The sequence below is a fragment of the Heptranchias perlo genome, chromosome 11 (assembly GCF_035084215.1).
Source record: "Heptranchias perlo isolate sHepPer1 chromosome 11, sHepPer1.hap1, whole genome shotgun sequence".
Taxonomy (NCBI): Eukaryota; Metazoa; Chordata; class Chondrichthyes; order Hexanchiformes; family Hexanchidae; genus Heptranchias; species Heptranchias perlo.
Genome location: NC_090335.1, coordinates 45,557,388 through 45,580,219, shown reverse-complemented (window position 1 = coordinate 45,580,219; position 22,832 = coordinate 45,557,388). Strand labels below are relative to the sequence as shown.

General features: G+C 37.9%; 1 protein-coding gene across 1 annotated transcript in view; it reads left to right on the top strand.

The window, feature by feature from the left end:
- The window catches only part of slc35a5 (solute carrier family 35 member A5), a 39,563-nt gene that overhangs the window by 12,835 nt on the left and 3,896 nt on the right, over positions 1–22,832 (top strand). Inside the window, exons 2-8 of the mRNA XM_067992907.1 lie at positions 7,127–7,243; positions 8,664–8,722; positions 9,163–9,309; positions 13,696–13,794; positions 16,188–16,321; positions 18,270–18,337; positions 20,022–20,808. Of these exons, the coding sequence (XP_067849008.1) occupies positions 9,186–9,309; positions 13,696–13,794; positions 16,188–16,321; positions 18,270–18,337; positions 20,022–20,808 (1,212 nt within the window). The 5' untranslated portion in view covers positions 7,127–7,243; positions 8,664–8,722; positions 9,163–9,185. The remainder of the gene's footprint in view (positions 1–7,126; positions 7,244–8,663; positions 8,723–9,162; positions 9,310–13,695; positions 13,795–16,187; positions 16,322–18,269; positions 18,338–20,021; positions 20,809–22,832) is intronic.

Here is a 22,832-nt window from a genome sequence, read left to right as displayed (position 1 = left end):
TGAAGGCCAACATACCATTCGCCTTCCTAACTGCTTGCTGCACCTGAATGCTCGCTTTCAGCGACTGGTGTACAAGGACTCCCAGGTCTCGTTGCACCTCCCCTTTTCCCAATCTATCACCATTCAGATGATAATCTGCTTTTCTGTTTTTACAACCAAAGTGGATAATCTCACATTTATCCACGTTATACTGCATCTGCCATGTTCTTGCCGACTCACATTCCATCCCAGCTTTGTGTCGTCTGCAAACGTGGAAATGTTACATTCCATTCCCTCATCCAAATCATTGATATATATTGTGAATAGCTGGGCCCAAGCACCGATCCCTGCGGTACCCCACTAGTCACTGCCTGCCACCCGGAAAAAGACCTGTTTATTCCTATTCTCTGTTTCCCGTCTGTCAACCAATTCTCAATCCTATGCCAGTATATTCCCCCCCCCAATCCCGTGTGCTTTAATTTTGCACACTAACCTCTTGTGTGGGTCCTTGTCAAAAGCCTTCCGAAAATCCAAATACACCACATCCACTGGTTCTCCCCTATCTATTCTACTAGTTACATCCTCAAAAAACTCCAGTAGATTTGTTAAGCATGATTTCCCTTTCATAAACCCATGCTGACTTTGTCCAATCCCATTAATGCCCTCCAAGTGTTCTGTTATCACATCTTTTATAATAGACTAGCATTTTCCCCACTACTGATAAATTAACAGCGCAAATAGATGTAAACAGATACAATATAATTGCGATTATGAAGACATGGCTGCAGGGTGACCAAGGCTGGGAGCTGAATATCCAAGGGTATTCGATATTTACGAATGACAGGCAAAAAGGAAAAGGAGGTGATGTGGCGTTGTTAGTAAAGGATGAAATCAGAGCAATAGCGAGAAAGGATATTGGCTCAGAAAGTCAAGATGTAGAATCAGTCTGGGTGGAGTTAAGAAGCACCAAGGGGCAGAAAACACAGGTGGTAGTTGTCTATAGGCCTCCAAACAGTAGTGGTAATGTAGGGGATGGCATCAAGCAGGAAAATAGAGTTGCATGTAACAAGCGTACTACAGTAATGATGGGTGACTTTAATCTACATATAGACTGGCCAAACCAAATTAGCAATAATACTGTGGAGGATGAATTCCTGGAGTGTGTACGAGATGGTTTTTTTTAGACTAGTACGTTGAGGAGCCAACTGGGGAACAGGCTATCCTAGATTGGGTATTGTGCAATGAGAAGGGGTTAATTAATAATCTTGTTGTGCGGGGTCCTTTAGGGAAGAGTGACCATAACATGATAGAATTCTTCATTAAGATAGAAAGTGAAGTATTCCAATCCAAAACTAGGGTCCTAAATCTAAACAAAGGAAACTACGAAGGTATGAGAAGTGAGTTGGCTATGATAGATTGGCATTAAAAGGCATGATGGTGGATAGGCAATGGCTAACATTTAAGGAACAAATGCATGAATTGCAATGGTTATACATTTCTTTCTGGCACAAAAACAAAAAGGAAAAGCGGCCCAACCGTGGCTAACAAAAGAAACTAAGGATCGTATTAGATCCAAAGAGGAGTCATATAAAGTTGACAGAAAAGCCTGAGGATTGGGAGCAGTTTAGAATTCAGCAAAAACGGACCAAGAGATTGATTAAGAGGGGAAAAATAGAGTATGAGAGTAAACTTGCAAGGAACATAAAAGTGGACTGTAAAAACTTCTACAAGTATGTAAAAAGAGAAAGATTAGTGAAGACAAATGTAGGTCCCTTACAATCAGAAACGGCAGAATTTATAATAGGGAACAGGGAAATGGCAGAGCAATTAAACAGATACTTTGGTTCTGTCTTCACTGAAGAGGTCACAAATAACTTCCCAGAAATGCTAGGGAACCAAGGAGGAATTAAAGGAAATTAGTATTAGTAAAAAAAAAAGTGCTGGAGAAATTAATAGGACTGAAAGCCGATAAATCCCCAGTGCCTGATAATCTGCATCCCAGAATACTACAAGAGGTAGCCATGGAAATAGTGGATGCATTGGTTGTCATCTTCCAAAATTCTATAGATTATGGAACAGTTCCTGCAGATTGGAGGGTGGCAAATATAACCCCACTATTTAACAAAAGGAGGGAGAGAGAAAACATCAGTAGTAGGGAAAATGCTAGAGTCTATTTATAAAGGATGTGATAACAGGACACATAGAAAATATCAACGGGATTAGACAAAGTCAACATGGATTTATGAAAGGGAAATCGTGTTTGACAAACCCACTGGAGTTTTTTGAGGATGTAACTGGTAGAATAGATAAGGGAGAACCAGTGGATGTGTTGTATTTAGATTTTCAGAAGGCCTTTGATAAAGTCCCACATAAAAGGTTAGTGTGCAAAATTAAAGCACATGGGATTGGGGGTAATATACTGGCATGAAAATTGGTTAACAGAGAGTAGGAATAAATGGGTCTTTTTTGGGGTGGCAGGCGGTGACTAGTGGGGTACCACAGGGATCAGTGCTTGGGCCCCAGCTATTCACAATATATATCAATGATTTGAATGAGGGAACCAAATGTAATATTTCCAAGTTTGCGGACGACACAAAACTAGGTGGGATTGTGAGTTGTGAGGTGGATGCAAAGAGGCTTCAAGGCGATTTAGACAAGTTGAGTGAGTGGGCAGATGCAGTATAATGTGGATAAATGTCAAGTTATCCACTTTGGAAGGAAAAGCAGAAAGGTAGAGTATTATTTAAACGGTGATAGATTGGGAAATGTTGATGTACAAAGAGATCTGCGTGTCTTTGTACACCAGTCACTGAAAGCAAACATGCAGGTGCAGCAAGCAGTTAGGAAGGCAAATGGTATTTTGGCCTTCCTTGCAAGAGGATTTGAGTACAGGAGCAAGGATGTCTTACTGCAGTTATACAGGGCCTTGGTGAGACCACACCTGGAGTATTGTGTGCAGTTTTGGTCTCCTTACCTAAGAAAGGATGTACTTGTCATAGAGGGAGTGCAGCGAAGGTTCACCAGACTGATTCCTGGGAAGGCAGGACTGTCTTATGAGGAGAGATTGGGTTAACTGCGTCTGTATTCACTAGAGCTTAGAAGAATGAGAGGGGATCTCATTGAAACGTATAAAATTCTGACGGGGCTGGACAGACTGGATGCAGGCAGGATGTTTCCCTTTCTGGGGGTCCAGAACGAGGGGTCACAGTCTCAGGATACTGGGTAGGACATTTAGGACTGAGATGAGGAGAAGTTTCTTCACTGAGGGTGGTGAACCTATGGAATTCTCTACCACAGAGGGTTGTGGAGGCCAAGTCACTGAATATATTTAAGAAGGAAATAGATTTCTAGATGCATCAAGGGGTATGGGGAGAGAGTGGGAATATAGGAACATAGGAACAGGAATAGGCCATTCAGCCCCTCGTGCCTGCTCCGCCGTTTGATAAGATCATGGCTGATCTGTGATCTAACTCCATATACCTGCCTTTGGCCCATATCCCTTAATATCTTTGGTTGCCAAAAAGCTATCTATCTCAGATTTAAATTTAGCAATTGAGCTAGTATCAATTGCCGTTTGCGGAAGAGAGTTCCAAACTTCTACCACCCTTTGTGTGTAGAAATGTTTTCTAATCTCGCTCCTGAAAGGTCTGGCTCTAATTTTTAGACTGTGCCCCCTACTCCTAGAATCCCCAACCAGTGGAAATAATTTCTCTCTATCCACCCTATCTGTTCTCCTTAATATCTTATAAACTTCGATCAGATCACCCCTTAACCTTCTAAACTCGAGAGAATACCACCCCAATTTGTGTAATCACTCCTCGTAACTTAACCCTTGAAGTCCGGGTATCATTCTAGTAAACCTACGCTGCACTCCCTCCAAGGCCAATATGTCCTTCCGAAGGTGCGGTGCCCAAAACTGCTCACAGTACTCCAGGTGCGGTCTAACCAGGGTTTTCTATGGTATTGAGATAGAGGATCAGCCATGATCATATTGAATGACGGAGCAGTCTCCAAGGGCCAAATGGCCGACTCCTGCGCCTATTTTCTGTATTTCTATATTTCTATGTTTCTATGAATGCTGTAGCGTAAAGGATCCCATGACATTTTTGTAAAAAGAAGAGCACAGAGTTCTTCTGATACCCTGGCCAACATTTCTTTCTCAACAAACGCCACTAAAGACTGGTTATACATCTCATGGCTATTTGTTGGTGTTGCTGATGTTTGCTTAAATAACAATGTCAAAAAAATTCATTGCATAAAGTGTTTTGATATGTTTTGACATGATGGGCACTATGTAAATGTCGTTTTATTGTATGTAAATATATTCCTGCTCAGTCGTGGCAACAGTGGGAAGTGCTTAGCAGAGATAAGGTCCTCCCCATGGGCAAGGAGGAAAATTCATTCTTTGCTTGATATTAAGCACATTCTAGTATTTGAATGGCATTGTTGGAACCTGGGAACAGATTGATTTGCTACAGTTGGCATGTGACCTGTGGATAAAAGTAGAGAGCTTTCCTTCACATTGAAAAGCAAAATTAGGTGTAGCTGTGCAGCAGAGTGGGGTAGCATTGTCTCACCTTTGGAACCTGTGTTGGAATCTGCCTGAGAATGATGAGATAAAAGCTGTTTTTATTTGCTGGCTGTAAAGGCCCTAGGTGAACTGTGTTTAGGTAGTCTCAATCCAGTTCTTAGTAGACGTACAACACAATTTGTCTCATATTTGGACAAATTAACACATAAATGGTAATCTCACTCAAGTCTGTAGGATGGCTAGTGTGGGAAATTAGAATATCCCACTCATGGGCAGTGTTTGCCTTGCAGGGGCCCCCGTGCAAAGGTTTGGTTTGGGGTCTCTACAATTCACTAGACAATGATATGAAATACTATCTACTTAATCTGGTGTCAAATCCACAGCAGCATCTGAGAAGGGAAAAGGATTCTCCTGGAAAGGTTTCCACCCAAAACATTAATCTGTCTCTTCAAATACTGATTGAACCACTGCATTAATCCCAGCATTTGTTGGTCTAACTGCAAAGTTGAGTTTTAACTAGCCTGTATATTTTTTTTAAGCCTGATTCGTTTTTAGAGATGTTCCTTAAATGAATGGGGCCTGAGTGCAAAACTGTGGCAGATGGGTTTCAACGCAGGTAAGTATGAGGTCATCCAAAAAAGGATCGATCCAAGTATTTGTTAAATGCTAGGAACAGTGGAGGTCCAAAGAGATTTAGGGGTCCATGTACACAGATCACTAAAATGTAGTGGTTAGGTACAAAAAATAATCAAAATGTTAATAGACTGTTAGCCTTTATATCTACAGGGCTAGAATATAAAGGGGAGGAAGTTTTGCTACAGCTATAAAAAGCCCTGGTTAAACCATATCTGGAGTACAGTGTTCAGTTCTGGGCACCGCACCTTAGAAAGGATATATTGGCCGTGGAAGGAGTGCAGCATAGATTCACCAGAATGTTACCAGGGCTACAAAAGCTAAATTATGAGGAGAGATTACATAAACTAGACTTGTATTCCCTTGAATATAGAAGGTTAAGGGGTAATTTGTTTGAGGCTTTTAGGATTTTGAAAGTAATTGATAGCCTAGATAGAGAGAAATTTTTTCCGCTGGTGGGCGAGTCTAGTACAAAGGGACACCACCTTAAAATCAGAGCCAGGCCATTCAGGAAAAAAGTTAGCAAACACTTCTTCATGAAAAAGGTGGTAGATGTGTGGAACTCTCTCCCACAAAAAGCAGTCGATGCTAGCTCAATTAATAACTTTAAATCAGAGATCGATAGATTTTTGTTCGCTAAGGGTAATAAGGGATATGGAGCCAAGGCGGGTAAGGAGTTAGGATACAGATCAGTCATGATCTCATTGAATGGTGGAACAGGCTTGAGGGGCGAAATGGCCTACTCCTGTTCCTAGGAGTGCTGCCCAGCAGCATGGAATGGAGGAGGAACTCCCTAGTAGCATGGGAAGGTAGGTAGGGAGGAAGGGCAGGAGAGGGAAATTCCCCAGCAGCTTAACACTACATTTAACTGTCCCCATATGTGCAGAAAATTAATTTTATTCCATGAAGCACATCCTGATGGGCAGAGGTGCTCTACATATAAAGATTTTGGGCAGACATTAGATAGTTCTGGAATTTGGAACCAGAGGAAAGAGGGACATAACCCATAACAAAAAAAATCTGGAGGGACATAATTCCCCCATATTATTGGGGCTTGGTGGAAGGAGCTTCGCTTTGCAGTTGATTATATTACCTCTGACATTGTGTGCCTCATATGGGAAAGTGTACTATTTCCCAGTGCTAACTTTGCTTGCATAAAAAGTTTAATAAAAATGAATCTTAATTCATAAAATTATTTTCTTTTTAAATTGCTCTATAAGTTTTGCGCTGTTTAGAGACACTGGATTCTAATCCTGGCATTGATTTGTAATTTAAATTTGGCCATCCGTATGAATGAGTTTTTGAGGCCGCTGGAAGAAACTGCAGTGCTAGAACATTTTGCACAGGCAATAGAACTACCAATGAGATCTATCCATCTCTACAAGGAGATTTAATATGGAACAGCATTTGTGGAGAAATTAATAGTTTGCATTATCCCAGCTGAAGGAGAATGGACAGCAAATGGGCATAAGGTTCTTTAGAAATCAAGAGTCCATTCCATACAACTTTTAAGACCAAATAGAAGAATGCCACATAACAGTGGACAAGTATAATTAAATGTTGCATAAAAAAACACTCACTTTTCTAGTTACTGTTAATTGCTCATCTTTTTTTCCTGCTCAAAAACTGTCACTATTTGCTATGTTCCTAGCTTTGTTTCTAGTTATACCTTGTAAACAGAGATTACAGCATCATGCCAATTGCAGAAGATAGGTGCAACAATTCAATTATTTACTAATATGCTGAACACCACAGCTGAACTTCATAAAATGTGAAAAATAATCAATAGATTAGCAAGTTTTACTAATGATTTTTAGGTTTTACTAACTGCTACTATTCTAAATTTTGTTTAGAAGCGGGAAGCCTTGTGTGCAAAATTTAATGAATTATAGTAAAATCTTGATAATCTTGAAACATGAATTCCTACTAATGATATTTGCCTGTACAACTTAATTTGACAATATTTTTTCTTACATTTTTTAGGTAACCTTCAGTCTTTTGTGCAAGAGAATTAAGACAAATAGTGAAGTTTGACATGACTGGGATGTGCCAACCACCAGACATCCATTAAGTTTTCTCAAAGGACCATCAATTTGTATAGTAAGTGCTGCATGAATATTCAAATTTATGTTTTATTAAATTTGTTAATTTATGTTATAAAGTTTAATTTGCCTTTTAATTTGTCCAAAAACTATAATCTGCAGCATAATTCCTTCAAAAATAGTAAGCCTATCTGACACCCGTTCTGAATAACACTTGCTTTCAAGAATTGCAGTGTGCACATGCTTTACCTAAGTGTGGCTTCAATGGAAAAGAAAATCAGATGAGACATAAAATGGTCTGCCGATTCGCTATCGCCTATTTTGTGCTTTTGCTGAAGACCAATATTACTTGGTGCGCTTCTCAGCTGGAGCTTGAAACTGACCAGGACACTCCAAAGTTCCCAGATCAAAAAACAATTAAATTTTTAAAACTAGACTTTGTGGCCTTAAAAACACAAAGCTTCACCCTGCCAGCAGAATAGTACATTGTGCAGTAGATGGTATATAACACTTCTGTCCTGATAAACAGTGCATCAGCCAACTTATCATCAACAATGTTCTGGACGATGTGCTAATTTTCAGCAAAATGTAATCAAAAGAAACTGATATCACAGAATTGTTTTTAACAAAGAATAGCATTGAGAGTACTGATCCAGATCATTATTTTAATTATTTTTATTTTGCATCAGCTTGCTTAAGTTACATTAATGAGCTTCCTAGGTGATGGTCCCTCAAGACATTATGGGTTTCATAGACAGAATGTTTATTGGTCTCTCCCTTTCCTACCTGATGCCTTCCCACTCTCAAAAGCTTTTTTTTAAATGTAAGAGCTTTTTGAGTCCTAATTAGAAAGCAGATTGTATCCTATAATGTAGTAGCCACACTTCTCTCTGGTCACTAGCAGATCTCATGTGCATTTCTTACAATGAGTCAGAAGTTTAATAAGAACATAGCTTTTGTGCCAAGTAGTTGACAAGTTAGTGTCGCTGGTAATACTAATTATCAGCATTTGGGGTAGTTTTGGGATCTGGAAGCACTGGGAAGGGGCTGGAGTCTGGCAATACGATGATGGAGTTTGAGGTTCCAGCAATGGGGGTGGTTCTGGAATCGGGTAGTGTTGGGAATATGGTCTAGGTGTTTCTGTGCACTGGGATTGGAAGGGGGTGGAAGTCTGAGGAGGGGACTTCAGGAGCACTGAGGAAGGGGTTTTTATAACTTTGAGGGTAAGGGGAGAGTTTGGCATTATTGAGGGATTTCTGGGATAAGGAATTTCAATGTTAAATATTGACATAAGTGTGACAAAAGGAAGTTAAGTTTGTGTACATACACAAGATTTTTAATCAGTTAGATGTTAGAAAAATCACAATGAAAATTGACCAAATTCCAATTGATTCATGCAAGATTCTAATTAATGTAAGGTAATTAAAATATATTTACTATTTTTTTCTTACCAATTTTTTTTCTCCTCTCTTTTGCAGACTTCAAGACATTGCTGGTGTGTGATTCCATAGGTTCCAATTGCATAAGAGTCTTGACAGTGAGTGTTGTCAGACTATTTGATTGCAGGAGACACTACACTGATCCCAATCTTGCTTTGAAAAACATCCACATGTTTGCTTCCTGCATGCATCACTGGTTAGCAAGCTAGATCAGGAACTCTGACTTTTTGTTTTATTCCTCTACTCTAAGTCAGGACGAAAGCCATATGTACTATCCCTGCGTTCACCCTCTATTTGCTCAATATAGACTGGGGAATGAACACAGGACCTACTTTGGTCTGTGTAGTTTAGTAACTCACTGAATAAACTTGCTGTGCTATGTATCGAACAACTCACTGAATGTTAAGTGATATTTCAAAACTTGGTTGAGAAAAGTTGAAATTGTACAATTGTATTTTTCATTGGAGTGTTTTTGGCAACTACTTTAGGTAGTCTGGTCTCTAAATATCTGTTCCTTTTTGTATTTTGTTGTTGTCAGGTACTCAAATACCGGAGTTGGAAATGGTATCCAAATCCTATGCTTCCTTTTGTTCCCGTTCAGTGGCGTATACACTGGTGTTGGGTGCGTTGTTCATCTGCCTTGGCTGCAGTCGGATTCTCCTAATGAAGTTTTCTGCCAATGAAGGTGCCAGGAATTGTTCTGTTTATTTTTCTAAACACTTAATCACAAAAACATGATATTCTGAAATGTAACCTTGGGAGTTTTATTTGTAGTCTGATAACGACATGTTCATTTGAAAGTCATGGTGTGCTTACGTTTATGGTCAACCAAGATATGCTCACCAGAAATACTTTATATAAGTCTGATTTTGATAGAATTGAATTTCCCACATAATTTCTATCTACTTTTTGTCCCCTTTAAGCATTATTAAACTGAGTTCAGCCTGAATTTTTACTGCCCGTGAAACATTTTGTATTGAATCAGAGAATGTTATTTTGCACATGGAGTATTTTGCTGAAGTTTGAAAATCAGATCTGTAACTACAAGATTATTGTCCTAGTGCAAAGTAACAAAATGTTCAAAATCCCTTTGACTATTTTAAGAATTATAAAAAGAATCCAAATGGCTTGAATGGCCAGGCACTAATAAATTATATCCTGAGATATATTCACCGTCAGCGTAACTAACGGTTGAAAGTCTGTGACGTATTGTGGTGAGTTATTTGAGCCCACTGGGGTAAAGTATCAGACAGCACAAAACCAGCAATTGTATTTAAACTTTCAAGAAACTTGTTACAAGCATGAATGCCTTTGGTATTAGGTAAAGTGACAGCTTGGATATGGTAATGCTGAAGAATATAAAGCAGTGTGTAGGAGTAAATGGATGTCTCTTGGATTGGCTTGGCAAAGTGTAGCAAGTGATGTGCCTCAGGGCTCTATGTTGGAACCTTTTGTTCTCCATATGCATAAGTGATTTGTACATTGGCAGCTACAAAGAGGATAATGTAGAATAAAAGAGAGCATGGAAAACTTTATACATTTTTGGGAAAAGAGCATTGAATTCTCTGTCGAATGGAGGAACATCGATTTAGGGGTGCAGATATAAAGATCTTTAAAGCATTTTCAATAGTGATGGAGAGGGGGAAAAGGGGGGTAGTGGCATTATTAGTACAGAATTCTAATGTTAGGATGTTTTAAAGGGTTGTGTTAAGACAGAGTGCATAGAAATAGAGCTAAGGAATAGGAAGGAATGTGGTTCAATTTTTGGCATGCATTATGATAAATTTGTACAAGGTCATGGTTAGGCAACAGTTAGAGTACTGTGAGCAGTTTTGGGTGCCTTGTTATAGAGAGGATATGAAAGCTGCAAAGAGCATACAGCATAGATTCTCCAGTCTATGAAATCTTCTTTTACTGCTACTATTTGCTTTCTCCCTCCAACCAATTCTACTTTAATGTGGCTACCTTTTCCTTAACTCCATGTGCCAAGTTCCATCTATGCCAAAAATCTTTAATGTTGTACCTTAGCAAATCCATTTTGAAAATCCATATAAATCTCCAATTGCATTTCCTCCTCTCTCCTTTCATTTCTTCAAAAGAATTCCAAGATTAGTCAAGCATGACTTGTCTTTTAGACATTTGTGCTGACTGGCCCTGATTAACTCATGTTTCTCCAAGTTGTTTGATAAACCAAATTTAAGAACAGTGAAATAGAAGTGAGTTGGAATTTTATTTTAGAACAACAATAATGAGTGCTTCTTGTGATGCATATTGTATGGTTATTTGTGTAGTGTGTGCATATAATCATAATTGTGGATGAGAAGTGTTAATTTTGTTCAATTTTGTTGCAGTTACAATTCTTAATATATGAATGTTGAAAAATTAGACTGCACAATTAGTTTATCACTCAGTTAGTTTGTTAATGAAACCATTAAGATTTATTCATTTTTTTTCTGTCAAAAGTATCTTAGTATTGGCAATAATCGTAATGCTTATAACTGGAACTAAAATGTTATATAAAGTATTTAAAATTAGCTTGTGTTTCCAAAAATATTACTTTTCTCCTGCCACTGATGATTGCGGCTGAGATTTACCCATTGACGTGTTCTTTGACACCTCAGTACAATTGTGATCTTAATTCTGTGCACCAGTGACAAATACTTGAGATGCCTGCCTTATTTCCTTCAGTTGCACCCTAGTGTTGTGCTACTTTACAAAAGAAAAATCTCAAGAAATATACTTACTGCCATCCAGTGTTCAAATGTAAAATTGTCTTAAGAAATAGGACAGCAAACTACAGTAGCTTCACATATATTGGTGACCATAAGAATAATTATTTCTGAGAATTCTAGTTCATAAACATGACTTTTGCTCTTTACCTTCTAGCTATGACACTTGGATACATTTGAAGGAAGATTTTAAATTCTTATGATAGGAAATTACTTCTCAGAGCCAACAAAGAAAAGCAATTGCTGCATTGTTCAGACATAAACAGATCTATTTGACCAATGAAATAAGCCTACCATGAATAAGAACTCTAAAACTTGACAAAATAAGATTTTTTTTTGGGCATCATTAATGTGTACACATACACATGTACACACACACTAAGGGATTCTACACTTGCTGACCAATAATTTAAATATCCATTGAGGAAATCTGGTTACTTGTTAGTGAGCCTACTTCTAAAAAGGCTTATGTGGGCAGGAGTCTGGTGTGTCTGCTACAAGTATGCGTTATGAACCAATGGTTAAATAATGTCAAAGAAACTGTTTTCAGATATTAGCTGCCTATGGTTTCAAAAAATAATCTTGCCATCCTTTTAATAACAGCAATTTATTTGTTGTTTCACAGGAGCAGTTTTTGCCAAAGCAGTGCGACATTATTAGACATACAATCTGAAGTGTCTATGCTTTACAATCAATTATAGTGTTCACCAAAATCAGATCAAATGTAATTTTCTCCCTTGTTAAAATCATCAGTTTGGTGCATCTTTTAATGCTTGAGTTTTTGAAATTCAACTAAGAATCCTTGAGGCACTGGAACCTATGATGAAAAGTTCCAGATTGTGAAATATGTGAAAGGGCAGATACAGGCAATGAAGCTGAATGAAACTACTATAACAGATGGTAAAGTCGTCTTGTTGAGTTTTATAGCAAGATATGTTCAGACAGAAACATGCTCAAAAATAAAATCCCCTCAACAACTACAATTAGCTTGTTACTTGACCTAAGGTTTTAGGAGCAACTGCTGATTTAAAGACAAACTTATCTTTCTGCAACAGCCAGCAGCCTCGAATTGACTTGTGGCCTTAAAGGCCCTGGCCACATTAAACGTAGCTGTATCATTAACAACAGACACCTTTCCTCAAGTCAATCCCATTACAACAATTAGAAAAGGGCTATCCAGATGTAAATGTTTTCCTTGTTATAAATAACATTGTGCTACATAATGCTTCTGTTATTAAAATAGAATTTACATGAGCAATGCCACAGCATAAACAGTAGTTTACAAAGCACAATTGAGAATTATATTACCCCTTGTCTTTTGGGTAGAAGCCACGACTTTGTTCCCCGTTCCTTCATGCACATACACTCGTTTACCTGCCTGGTACTTTTTTTTTCCTCTACACTTAACAAAGGCTCAGACTCCCTAGTTATACTCCAAAAAACAGAACTGTGGCAAAATATGTCCAATCAGGTATTTTCCAAAATATTCCCTCCAATCATATAGACAACATGTATTTGTCCAGAAGAGACAGTGCCTTGTGGCCCCCATTATCTCTCCTTATCCTTAGCACAATGTTCCTCAGTCCCTGCAGTGGATAAATCACCCTATAGGCCTTGAAGGTGACAGGAGTATTAGCTAGCTTCAGCATTCCAGTATGTCTGAAGGAGTGGGGGTACCGTTATGTTCCTCCCTTAGTTTGCAATAACTAGATTCTCATGGCTCAAATGCCTGCAGCTGCAGTAGCTTAATTTAAAAGGAGTCTATTTGTGAGACAGCAGTTTCAGCTAAAGCTTGTCTATTTAACCCTTTTGAGCCTGGTTCCCCATAATACCTTCTTAACCTATATTTCCTTACACATATCTCAGACAGAATGTTGCTAGTGACAATGCTGGCCATCATCTTAGCCAATGGTGCTTTGAGCTGGCTGCAAAACGGTACAGAGACTTGGAAGCCTGTTACATGCCTACCTTCTCAGCAGAAGGTGCATTGCATGGTGGAGGGGAAACAGGGATGCAAATCTTTACAAAAAAAAACTCCAAGATATGGTGCAGGTTAATGAACACAGTGGGATTCCCAACATGTCCATGCTGATGATACTGACTTAAAAAGAAACTCCTGTACTATACAGAGGAGCACTTCAGCAGGGGATGACTAAAATTATAGTTCTGAGTTTGAAATCTACCACTCACCTTTAACAGCTATATAGTTTTGAGTGGTAACGTGTTTTCTGTTGAACAAAATAGTTTCTCGGTAATTTCTAGTATGTCAGTTTAGAGCTATGTTTTCTTGATGCGCAGTCAATGATAACTAACTGAAAACTGCTTTTTTTAATGCTTCCCAGAGAATAGATACAACTATCTACCAGCCACAGTGAATGTATGTGCAGAGACTGTAAAACTGGTGTTTTGTGGAGTTCTAGCTCTAAGGGTTCTGATACAAGGTAAGTTTAAAATATCAACCTTGTGGTAGGATTTCTGTGTAGTTCTCACACTAGCATTTATAGGATTTGTGCAAGTCATCTAGTGAACATCAAAAATTAAATTTTAATATTTTGTTTACTCCCCCTATGGTTGTTGTATAATGAGTAGACTCCACTTTAATGTTTATAACTAATGATTTGGCTTGTTTTATTTGAAAAGGAAGGCAGTTGTACTTCATATTTCAATCTTCTTCAGGTCCACCATTCCAGTAGACCTACTGGAGGATTCACTGTGATTGTTTAAGTAGATAAATTATGACAACATTGTGCCCATTCCAGGAATGGAGGTTTCCATCGTGTATAACATCCCATTCACGCATCCAGATTATCCTAAAACATCAATCAGTCCACTTATGAAAAATTGAACATTTTGAGCTTTCTGTCCCCGGTGCAGAGCTGATGCAGTTCCAGGGCAGTCTTTACTGGGACTGCCTGAAAGACATTCAAACAAGTTTGGTTAATAGAAATTCTAATGATGTGAGAGCACCGATAGATCAAGAATTCAGAAGTCAGTTTGAGCTTCCGTTTAATGTTCAGTGAAGAAGTTTCATCATGATCTGTCTTTGCATGATAGACAGATAGACAGAAAAAAATGGTCGGTGGCTTGTGGCAAGGTACAAGCCATTAATTCAATTGAGTGTGCTTGTTCTAAACCACAAGAATTGGCATAATTCAAAGCATTGTAGACCTAGCAGTTCAACCAATGCCTTACATTTGTCAAATTGGGCATTGTATATTTTGATCTTTATTGGTACATCAAATATAATAAACACATTACATTCAAAAAAGTAATAAAGACTTAGAATATCACAACACCTATCACAACATATCTGGGCTAGAAGTTCCAACTGGCTGCTACAAGTTACTTTCTAGCTTTCTAGCTTCTAGCCCAAATACCAGTAAACTTGATCTGTTCCCAATAATATTTTCTTACCGACAGTTGTTCCCCTGGGCTTCCTCTGCAGTTTAACTGACCACTTCAATCAGACTCTTGGTCGCTAATTGCAAATTTCTTTGCTCCATGCTGTTATTGTTTCCTTGCACGAACCTGCACTTGGCACAAACCCTAATGTGATTGATTGTTTCATCTGTGCTGAAGATTGAACTCCCACCTGTGATTTCTGACCCATGTTATCTGCAAACGCTTGCATTTAGTCAAATGGTTTTAAAATTTTGGTGAGAAGCATGAAAAATATGGTTATAAAAGGCGATCAAATGTGCAGATTCCAGAACCATTTCTACCCACAATAGAATATGACATTGAATTAGACCAAGATACACATCACCAAGAAGCTGATTATAAAGGTCAGTTGATTGATATAAACATTTGTTTAATTTAGCATCTGCTGCATAAAGCTTGGACATTTATTCAGACTGGTTTATTTGTTTCAAAGACCAAAAAAACTGATCTGGAGCCATTTTTTTTCAATTTACTAAGTTTATTTCATGTTTGAATACAGTGCAATTTAAGGATCTCATTGTGGAGGTACAGTTGTCTCTCCTTGGCAAATATACTTTTTAACCATTTTCTTTCCCTAAACTTAAACATAAATTATTTGCTGAATTGCTGCTAAATGGCTAGAGGTGATATTGATTGCAAAAGTTTTCAGTTTATTTCATGGTATGAGTGCAAAAGTGGAACTTTGGCCATCAGAGGATGGGATTCTGCTATACAACATTATTTCAGAAAGCAAGCTAAAGCTCTGTTTAGTAATTAAATATTAAGGGTAAGGATACTCTAGGGAAGTATTTTCAGTAGAAAATCTTACACCTACTTATTTCTAAGCAATGCAAATTATGAAAAATGCCAGATGTAAAATTGTGACCCCACGTAATATTTCTGAAACAATGATGCAGAGTAACATTCTTAAAAGGAAGTGTATAAACATGGCAGGGGTTGGCTTTCCTCTTCTAATTTCCCCTTCATGCCAACGAAGCTGGCCTCGGATAAAATTGTGAACTGTGAATGTTCTGCATCATTGGGCCACTGCAATTAGATTTTGAATTTTAGGAAAATTTAGTAACCATAGTAATATCCCACTCTGTTCTTTGTATTGCATTAATTTCTCTTTTTATTCCTCCAAAAGACCTACCTTCCACCGTAGAAAGGATTGCTTAGAGACCGAGTCTCAGTTTTCCACTAGTATCAGTTTTTAGCCTGTCGCTTGGAGACTGACTTGTGGTGACTAGCACTTCATTTTATCTTTATCTTCATCTTCCCTTCCCCTGCCGATGCACTTGGCTACCCCAGCACGCAATTGAGATCACAAACTTGCCATGTGACAAACAGGTGCAAGCCTGTTGTGTATCTTCAGTGTAAAAATTACTGGAATGCTCTCTTTCTTTCTTCTCAGAGGGACAGACATGCAAGGATTTGGGATGTTCTTCTTGGCGCAGTTTTTTTTGGTTTATGAAATGGTCTGTTCCGGCATTTCTCTACTTCGTGGATAATTTAATTGCCTTCTATGTGTTGGTCTACCTCCAACCAGTAAGTTGTTAATTAATGCCTTCAGCACAGAGATGTAACCTTTCGCATTATTACTAAAAGTGTAGCTTGTAAAACATAGAGAATTTGCCCACATTTACTAGAGATAAAGTAAGTTACTAGGTCCAGAAAGGCATTGAAGACAAGTAGGGGTGTTCTCCCAGGTGTCTGGCCAATACTTATCCCTCAACCAACATCACTAAAACAGATTATCTGGTCATTTATCTCATTGCTGTTTTGTGCGACCTTGCTGTATGCAAATTCCTGCCCTGCTTGCCTACACTACAACAGTGTAGTACAAAGCTATTGAGTACTTCAAAGGTACTTCATTCATTGTGAATGATTTGGAGCGTTTTGAGGTTATGAAAGATGCTATTTAAATGCAAGTTCTTTCTTTAGGTTAGGTATTGGCCTTTGACCTATTAGACCTAAGTTTGAAATCTGCCCCGGATGAAAACTTCCTTTGTCTGCTAGCTGCAAGGGTTCAATATGAAAGGCATTTGAGAGATCGAGTTTCTAGTAGACAGGGGTGCAAAATTGCCCTTAATTGGCTACTAGTTAACTGTTGTGAGGAATGAAAAAGACTGTTCTGAGATTAAGGTTGGGACAGAGTAGATGGAACTTGGCTCTGCATCTAATCGTGTTTTTTATTTTTATATATATATATAATATGCTTGATGCTGACACTTTCCATTCCCCAGCATTAACATCCCACATCTTGTCAAACGGAAAATTCACACAAAAAATTGGCCCTCATCTCCACCTGCTGCCCATGTTCTATCCTGCACCAAGTCCCGCTCACTCAACACCCCTGTGCTTGCTGACCTACATTGGCTCCTAGTCCTCAATACATCATATTTAAAATTCTCATCCTCATGTTTGAAGTCTTTCATGGCCTCACCCCTCCCTATCTCTGTAACCTCCTCCATCTTCCCGAATTCTCCACTCCTCTTGTGCATTCCTCCTCCCTTCACTCCACCATTGGTGGCCGTTGCTTCAGCCATCTTGGTCCCATGCTATAAGGATATATATACTTGGAGATATAGGGGTAGATGTAATCGTGTACACTGCATAGAATGAGGCCTGCTGACTTCTTGTGCACTGGATTAATGTGCTTTGGCATGCCGGGAGATCCAAGTTTAGATAAAAAATTTCTGATTTTGGTCAAATTGACAGACATATCACCAAGCAAAAGTGGGGTATCTGGTCAAGGAAAAAGAAGGAAATTGAGTAGCGGTTCCACCTTGAGTTATATTTAAGCATCTCTTGGTCACAGAAAAACACTGGTAGAGAACATGAAGTGATTCCATGGCAGATTTTAATGTTTGTGTCTAGAGTGGGTGAGAGGCAAAAGAAAAATAAGGACTGGAAATGTTGAAACATATAGGTATAGAAAGCTATTGAGGAGAAATCCTACCAGATTATATAGTAAATAGGATTTACAGTTGGAATAAAATCAAAATTAAAGCTACCAAATCAAAAATAGAAAGTACAGCAACAGTGGAAAGAGGCATCAACAATCTTCAGCCCTCATTACCTGCAGCTAAATTTAATAATAGAGTGGATTTCAGGCATGTTGGTTCCCCACTTCACCCTTCAGATAAATTCAGAAAATGTTTTCCTATTGAATCATTATGTTAATGATGCAGTTACTCCGACTTAACCATGAAATAATACTTCAATTTTATTCAGTGGTTGTTTTTACTACGAAAGTGTTGAACATTTGTAATCTTTAGATTATCCAGCACTTTTTGGGATATTGTAACATTTTCAGCTATTTTTATAATTCTATATTTTATAAACTGTAGACATGGGACTTGAAACTGGCCACTGAAGTACTTGTTGAACAATAGTCGATCATATTAAAATACAGTGATTTGGCTTAGCATTTTGTGATGAAGGCTCACGTTTTCATGGCTAACTAGTTTTTTTTCTGGTCTCTCTCGTTTAGGCAATGGCTGTCTTGTTCTCAAATTTCGTTATTATCACAACAGCTATTCTGTTCAGGATTGTTCTGAAGTAAGTTGACTGAATAATTCCTGTAGCAATCTGATAATTAGAAGGATTTCCTAACACACTTCCGCATGAAGTAGCACAGAGATCTAATATCCTCTTTATACTGTGAAGAGGGTGCCCTAATCTGTGTGGTAAGACTTAAGTGCGGATGCTGTTGGCTCTCACTAGAGCCACTCTAAAACCATAATTACTTTTTTTGTTAAATTGCACAATTATTTTTTCACATTAACTGGTATTGATGGTTACAGGGGGTGGAATGGAACAGGTATGAACATAAACCATGCGACCACTTATATTGCAGTACTTTTGAACTGGTCCTGACATGAAATCTACTGTATAAATAGTTGACTTCAATGGAAAAGAAAATTGGGTGCAGCGTAAAATAGGCTGCTAAATCGACCCCACTGAGTTTAATTGTTTAATCAGTCAGTTTCTAAATTGTTTTCTGGGATTCAGATGAAATTCTTCTGTTTAAAACAGGAGAATGCCTGTTTTTCTGCTGTGAGTATTGCATTCTTACAAAATTACATTTCAAACCTGTCTATTCTTGCTATTTTGTTAGTGAGCCATTCATTCTGGAGAGTAAAAAAGCACACTGTGCTTTTTTTAAGAGACATTTTGGGTCTCAGGATCCAGTTGTAAATTGAGTAATTGCATTTGATGTTAAATTGATTTTGGGTAAATGATTTCAGTATTCCTCGCCATAGGATTCTGCTGAAAAATCAGCACACATCAACTTTGTTTAAATAGCTTGATTTTGTATTTAATCAAATTATCAAAAGACATATACATAATGATGCTAACTATTTCCACAAAGTGGGTAAGCTAACTCTAAACTTTGAAGAAGTATTAATTTTTGCATAAATCCACTCAGAATTAATACAGAATAAAATGTAACAGTTAAGGAATAAGAGCATATGTTTCATTACTATTTGGGGGAAAAAGTTACCACTTTAGTCCATCAGTTTTATTTTTTGAATGGTCATAAGTTCTCTTTGTATTCAATTGTTCAATCATGGCACAATTATTCTATAGTTTCTGAAACCACTGCTGATATTAAAGGTAATGCTCAGTGAAGAGCTAGGAGACTGCCTCCATACAGTGCTCTTACACTGCTTGCCTAAATTCGATTTGAGTAATTCTCACCTGCATTGCAATGCACAGCTTGCACTTATGCAAACTGTACAGTATCACTGATTCACAAGAACCCTCACAGCACTTGTATTTATTTAATTTTTTTTACCTGACATGTTACAGCATGTATATGGTTACTGCAGTTTTGAAGTTTAGGAGCTCAAGGTCTAAGAGTCATGCATATTTTGTTCTGCTCCCACTGGGAGTTATTCTATTCACAAGAACCTGATGTGGCATTGTAATGCCTTCCCATCTCCGTGAAATCTTTCTGGAGTACTTCGTAAAATGTTATTTGCTAAACACAGACATTTTCAAAGTGTTATGGAAAATGATTTGAATTCAATCAATAGTTTGGCTATATTAAAAACAAACTTTTTAAGTTGTTATAAAATTCTTATAGTCTTAGAGTTAAAAACATTTTGTTGTTCAAGATTCAGTTAGATTTAATGATGGGAGACTGATTAGAGCACAAAAGTCAGGGATGAGAAAAGCTATCATCCACACCATGTAAATTGCAAGCAGGCAATAATGTTGTGTTTCTATTTTCCAATAGGCGGCGCCTGTCCTTGGTGCAATGGGCATCACTCGTGATTTTATTCCTTTCCATCGTAGCTCTCACATCAGGAACTGGAGTAGCCCAATATGTTGTGACAAAACACATGTTTAATCGCAACATACACTTCAATGCTTCGAATAGCTGCATCCCATTCATAACATCTCAGGATAAAAATGCTCAACACCTGATGGAGATCAATTCCACAATGTTTTTATTGCCAGCTTCGAAATGGGACACAAGCTCTTTAAAAAACTTTAACCTTGGTCTCTGCCACCTTTTTATAATTATACAGTGTTTTATCGCATCCATGGCAAACATTTATAATGAAAAAATGCTGAAAGAAGGAGATCAATTGACTGAAAGTATTTTCATTCAGAATAGTAAGCTGTACTTTTTTGGAGTTTTATTCAATGGGCTAATATTACTTCTTCGATCTGAATCCCGCACCCACATCCAAAACTGTGGGTTTTTCTATGGGCACAACCTGTTTTCTGTGACTTTAATTTTTATTACTGCTGCCTTTGGATTGTCCGTGGCTTTTATCCTGAAGTTCAGAGACAACATGTTTCATGTCCTCACTGCCCAAATAATAACTGTTATCATTACTACAGTATCTATCTTTATATTTGATTTTAAACCGTCATTGAGCTTCTTATTTGAAGTCCCTGTCATATTCCTGGCAATATTTATTTACAATGCCAGCAGGATAAAGGACCCAGCATATGTGCTACAGCGAGAGAGACTCAAGGTTATAAATGGTGAACTTCTGGAGCGTTCCAGTGGGGTAAGTAGTCCCTGTGTTCAAAAAGTACCTTTTGCTCCAAATAATCTCAAAAGAAATAAAATCAGAGTTCACAGATGTAATATTTAAATTTTCTCATGTACAGATATGTGCTAACAAAGCTTTCAACACCTTGTACTTATATAGTGCTTTAATGTTATGCTTACAGTTGGTGATTTACAATGTGAAGTTAAAATAAGATGTACTTGCATGCATACTATGATTTGGGCTGAAAATGGATTTGTGTGTATTTAGTGCAATAACTGGCAATCAGTGGTTATTGATTTTGTATTTATAATTTTTATATTTAGTCAAGACTGTTTTAATAAATATTTTCCATAATCACTGTTAAAGTTCGATCATAATTAGCACATGAGCAGAAATCTTGGTACGATGAGCCATATATGAGGCACAGGGCCAAGATGTGGTACTGCCACATAACAGGGTAAAATCACAGCAAGTCAACTCACACCTGCAAATGCTGGCAATCTGAAACCAGAACAGAAAATGCCAGAAATACAGTCAGAATTTGTAAAGAGAACCTACTGTTTGTTCCCAACATGTTCTCTCTGAATTTTTTTTCTTATGATTTCTCTCCTTTTCTTTCCTTTTTCCTTGTGTTTGCATCTCCCATGTCTTTTCACTATTTTTATTACATTCTTTAATGTGTTTCTATTGCCTCATTGAAATCTTTTATCTTACCTGACAGTTTTCTATTAAGCATTGCAATTCATTAAACCCATTAATTTCCTCTGTGATTGGAGTATCTATTGTTCCTCTTCCCCTCCATCCTTTTTCTGCTGTAGTTGCTTATCTTTTAGTTGTCAGTTCTAATGAAGGGTTATACCAGAAATATTCACTTGTCTTGTTTTACAGATGCTGACTGACCTGTGTATTTCCAGCATCTTCTGTTTTTGTTTGTGTCGCATTGGCAGAAACCTGCAAGCAGGTTGTCCACCTCTATGATCAAAGAATAGCATGTGATGTGGGTGGTTTCACTGGTTTCCTGAATAATTTCAGGAAGCTAGTTATGGAATGACAGATGTTTCATGCATCAACAATGAACAGCCTTGTGTGATTCTCAAGTATGTGCAATGCAAATAAAACAATTTAATAAGACATATAGATGAAACACAATTGACTGCCTGGTCCCCATGGAGTTTAGTGAGGATGTTTATTAATATTTGTCATTTGCCCCATCCAGCATGACATACTGTTTGTTGATCGAGCATGCAGACATTCTGCTTGTGGGCTTCTGCCAATGTGACTTCATAATCATGCATTAAGATCTCTATCATTCCAATTTTAATATATGTGCTGCTGAAGCGAGAGATGCTTGAGGCTGAAATGAGTTGACTGATTCTGATTTTACCACCCCTGTGGCAGTGCCACCCATTTGTTCTGTGCCTTTGGCTCATTTTATCACTGGTTCTGCACACATAATGGAGCTTTAGCTATGACTGCAGAAAATGTTTATTGTATCAGGTTTTACTTATGTACAAATGTTCTAAATATTGATTACAAAAATAATTCCACACGGTAACCACAAGACCATTGTGCATGTAAGTGCATCTTATTTTTAACTGCTCAGTGAAAATCACTGACTGCAAATATAGAAGGTTGTGCTTCAATTTTAGAAACAAAAAAATGACATTCACTGTGCATGATACTATTACAGAACTATCATTACTTGCCTTTGAAAAATGGCATACTGTTAATCTGCTCAAGTTTAAAAAGGAAGCTTTGAAGTTTAGGAATAATTTACAAAGACAAAGGAGCATTTGTTCACCATCCCATCTGTTGGAATGATTGGTTTTCTGAAGTGGATACTTTTTGTAACTCGTTTATGGAATAATAGGGGATTAAATTGGTTAACCCCCAAAAACGGGCACGGGGATCGCGGTGCTCGATTAACCCGATCTCTAAACTAAACTCGTTGAGATCCAGGCAGCACATAACATTTGTGCTGCCTGCTGATTTACATGATTCCTGCGTGCAGCCTGCCCTACCTGTGCTATTGAATGGCT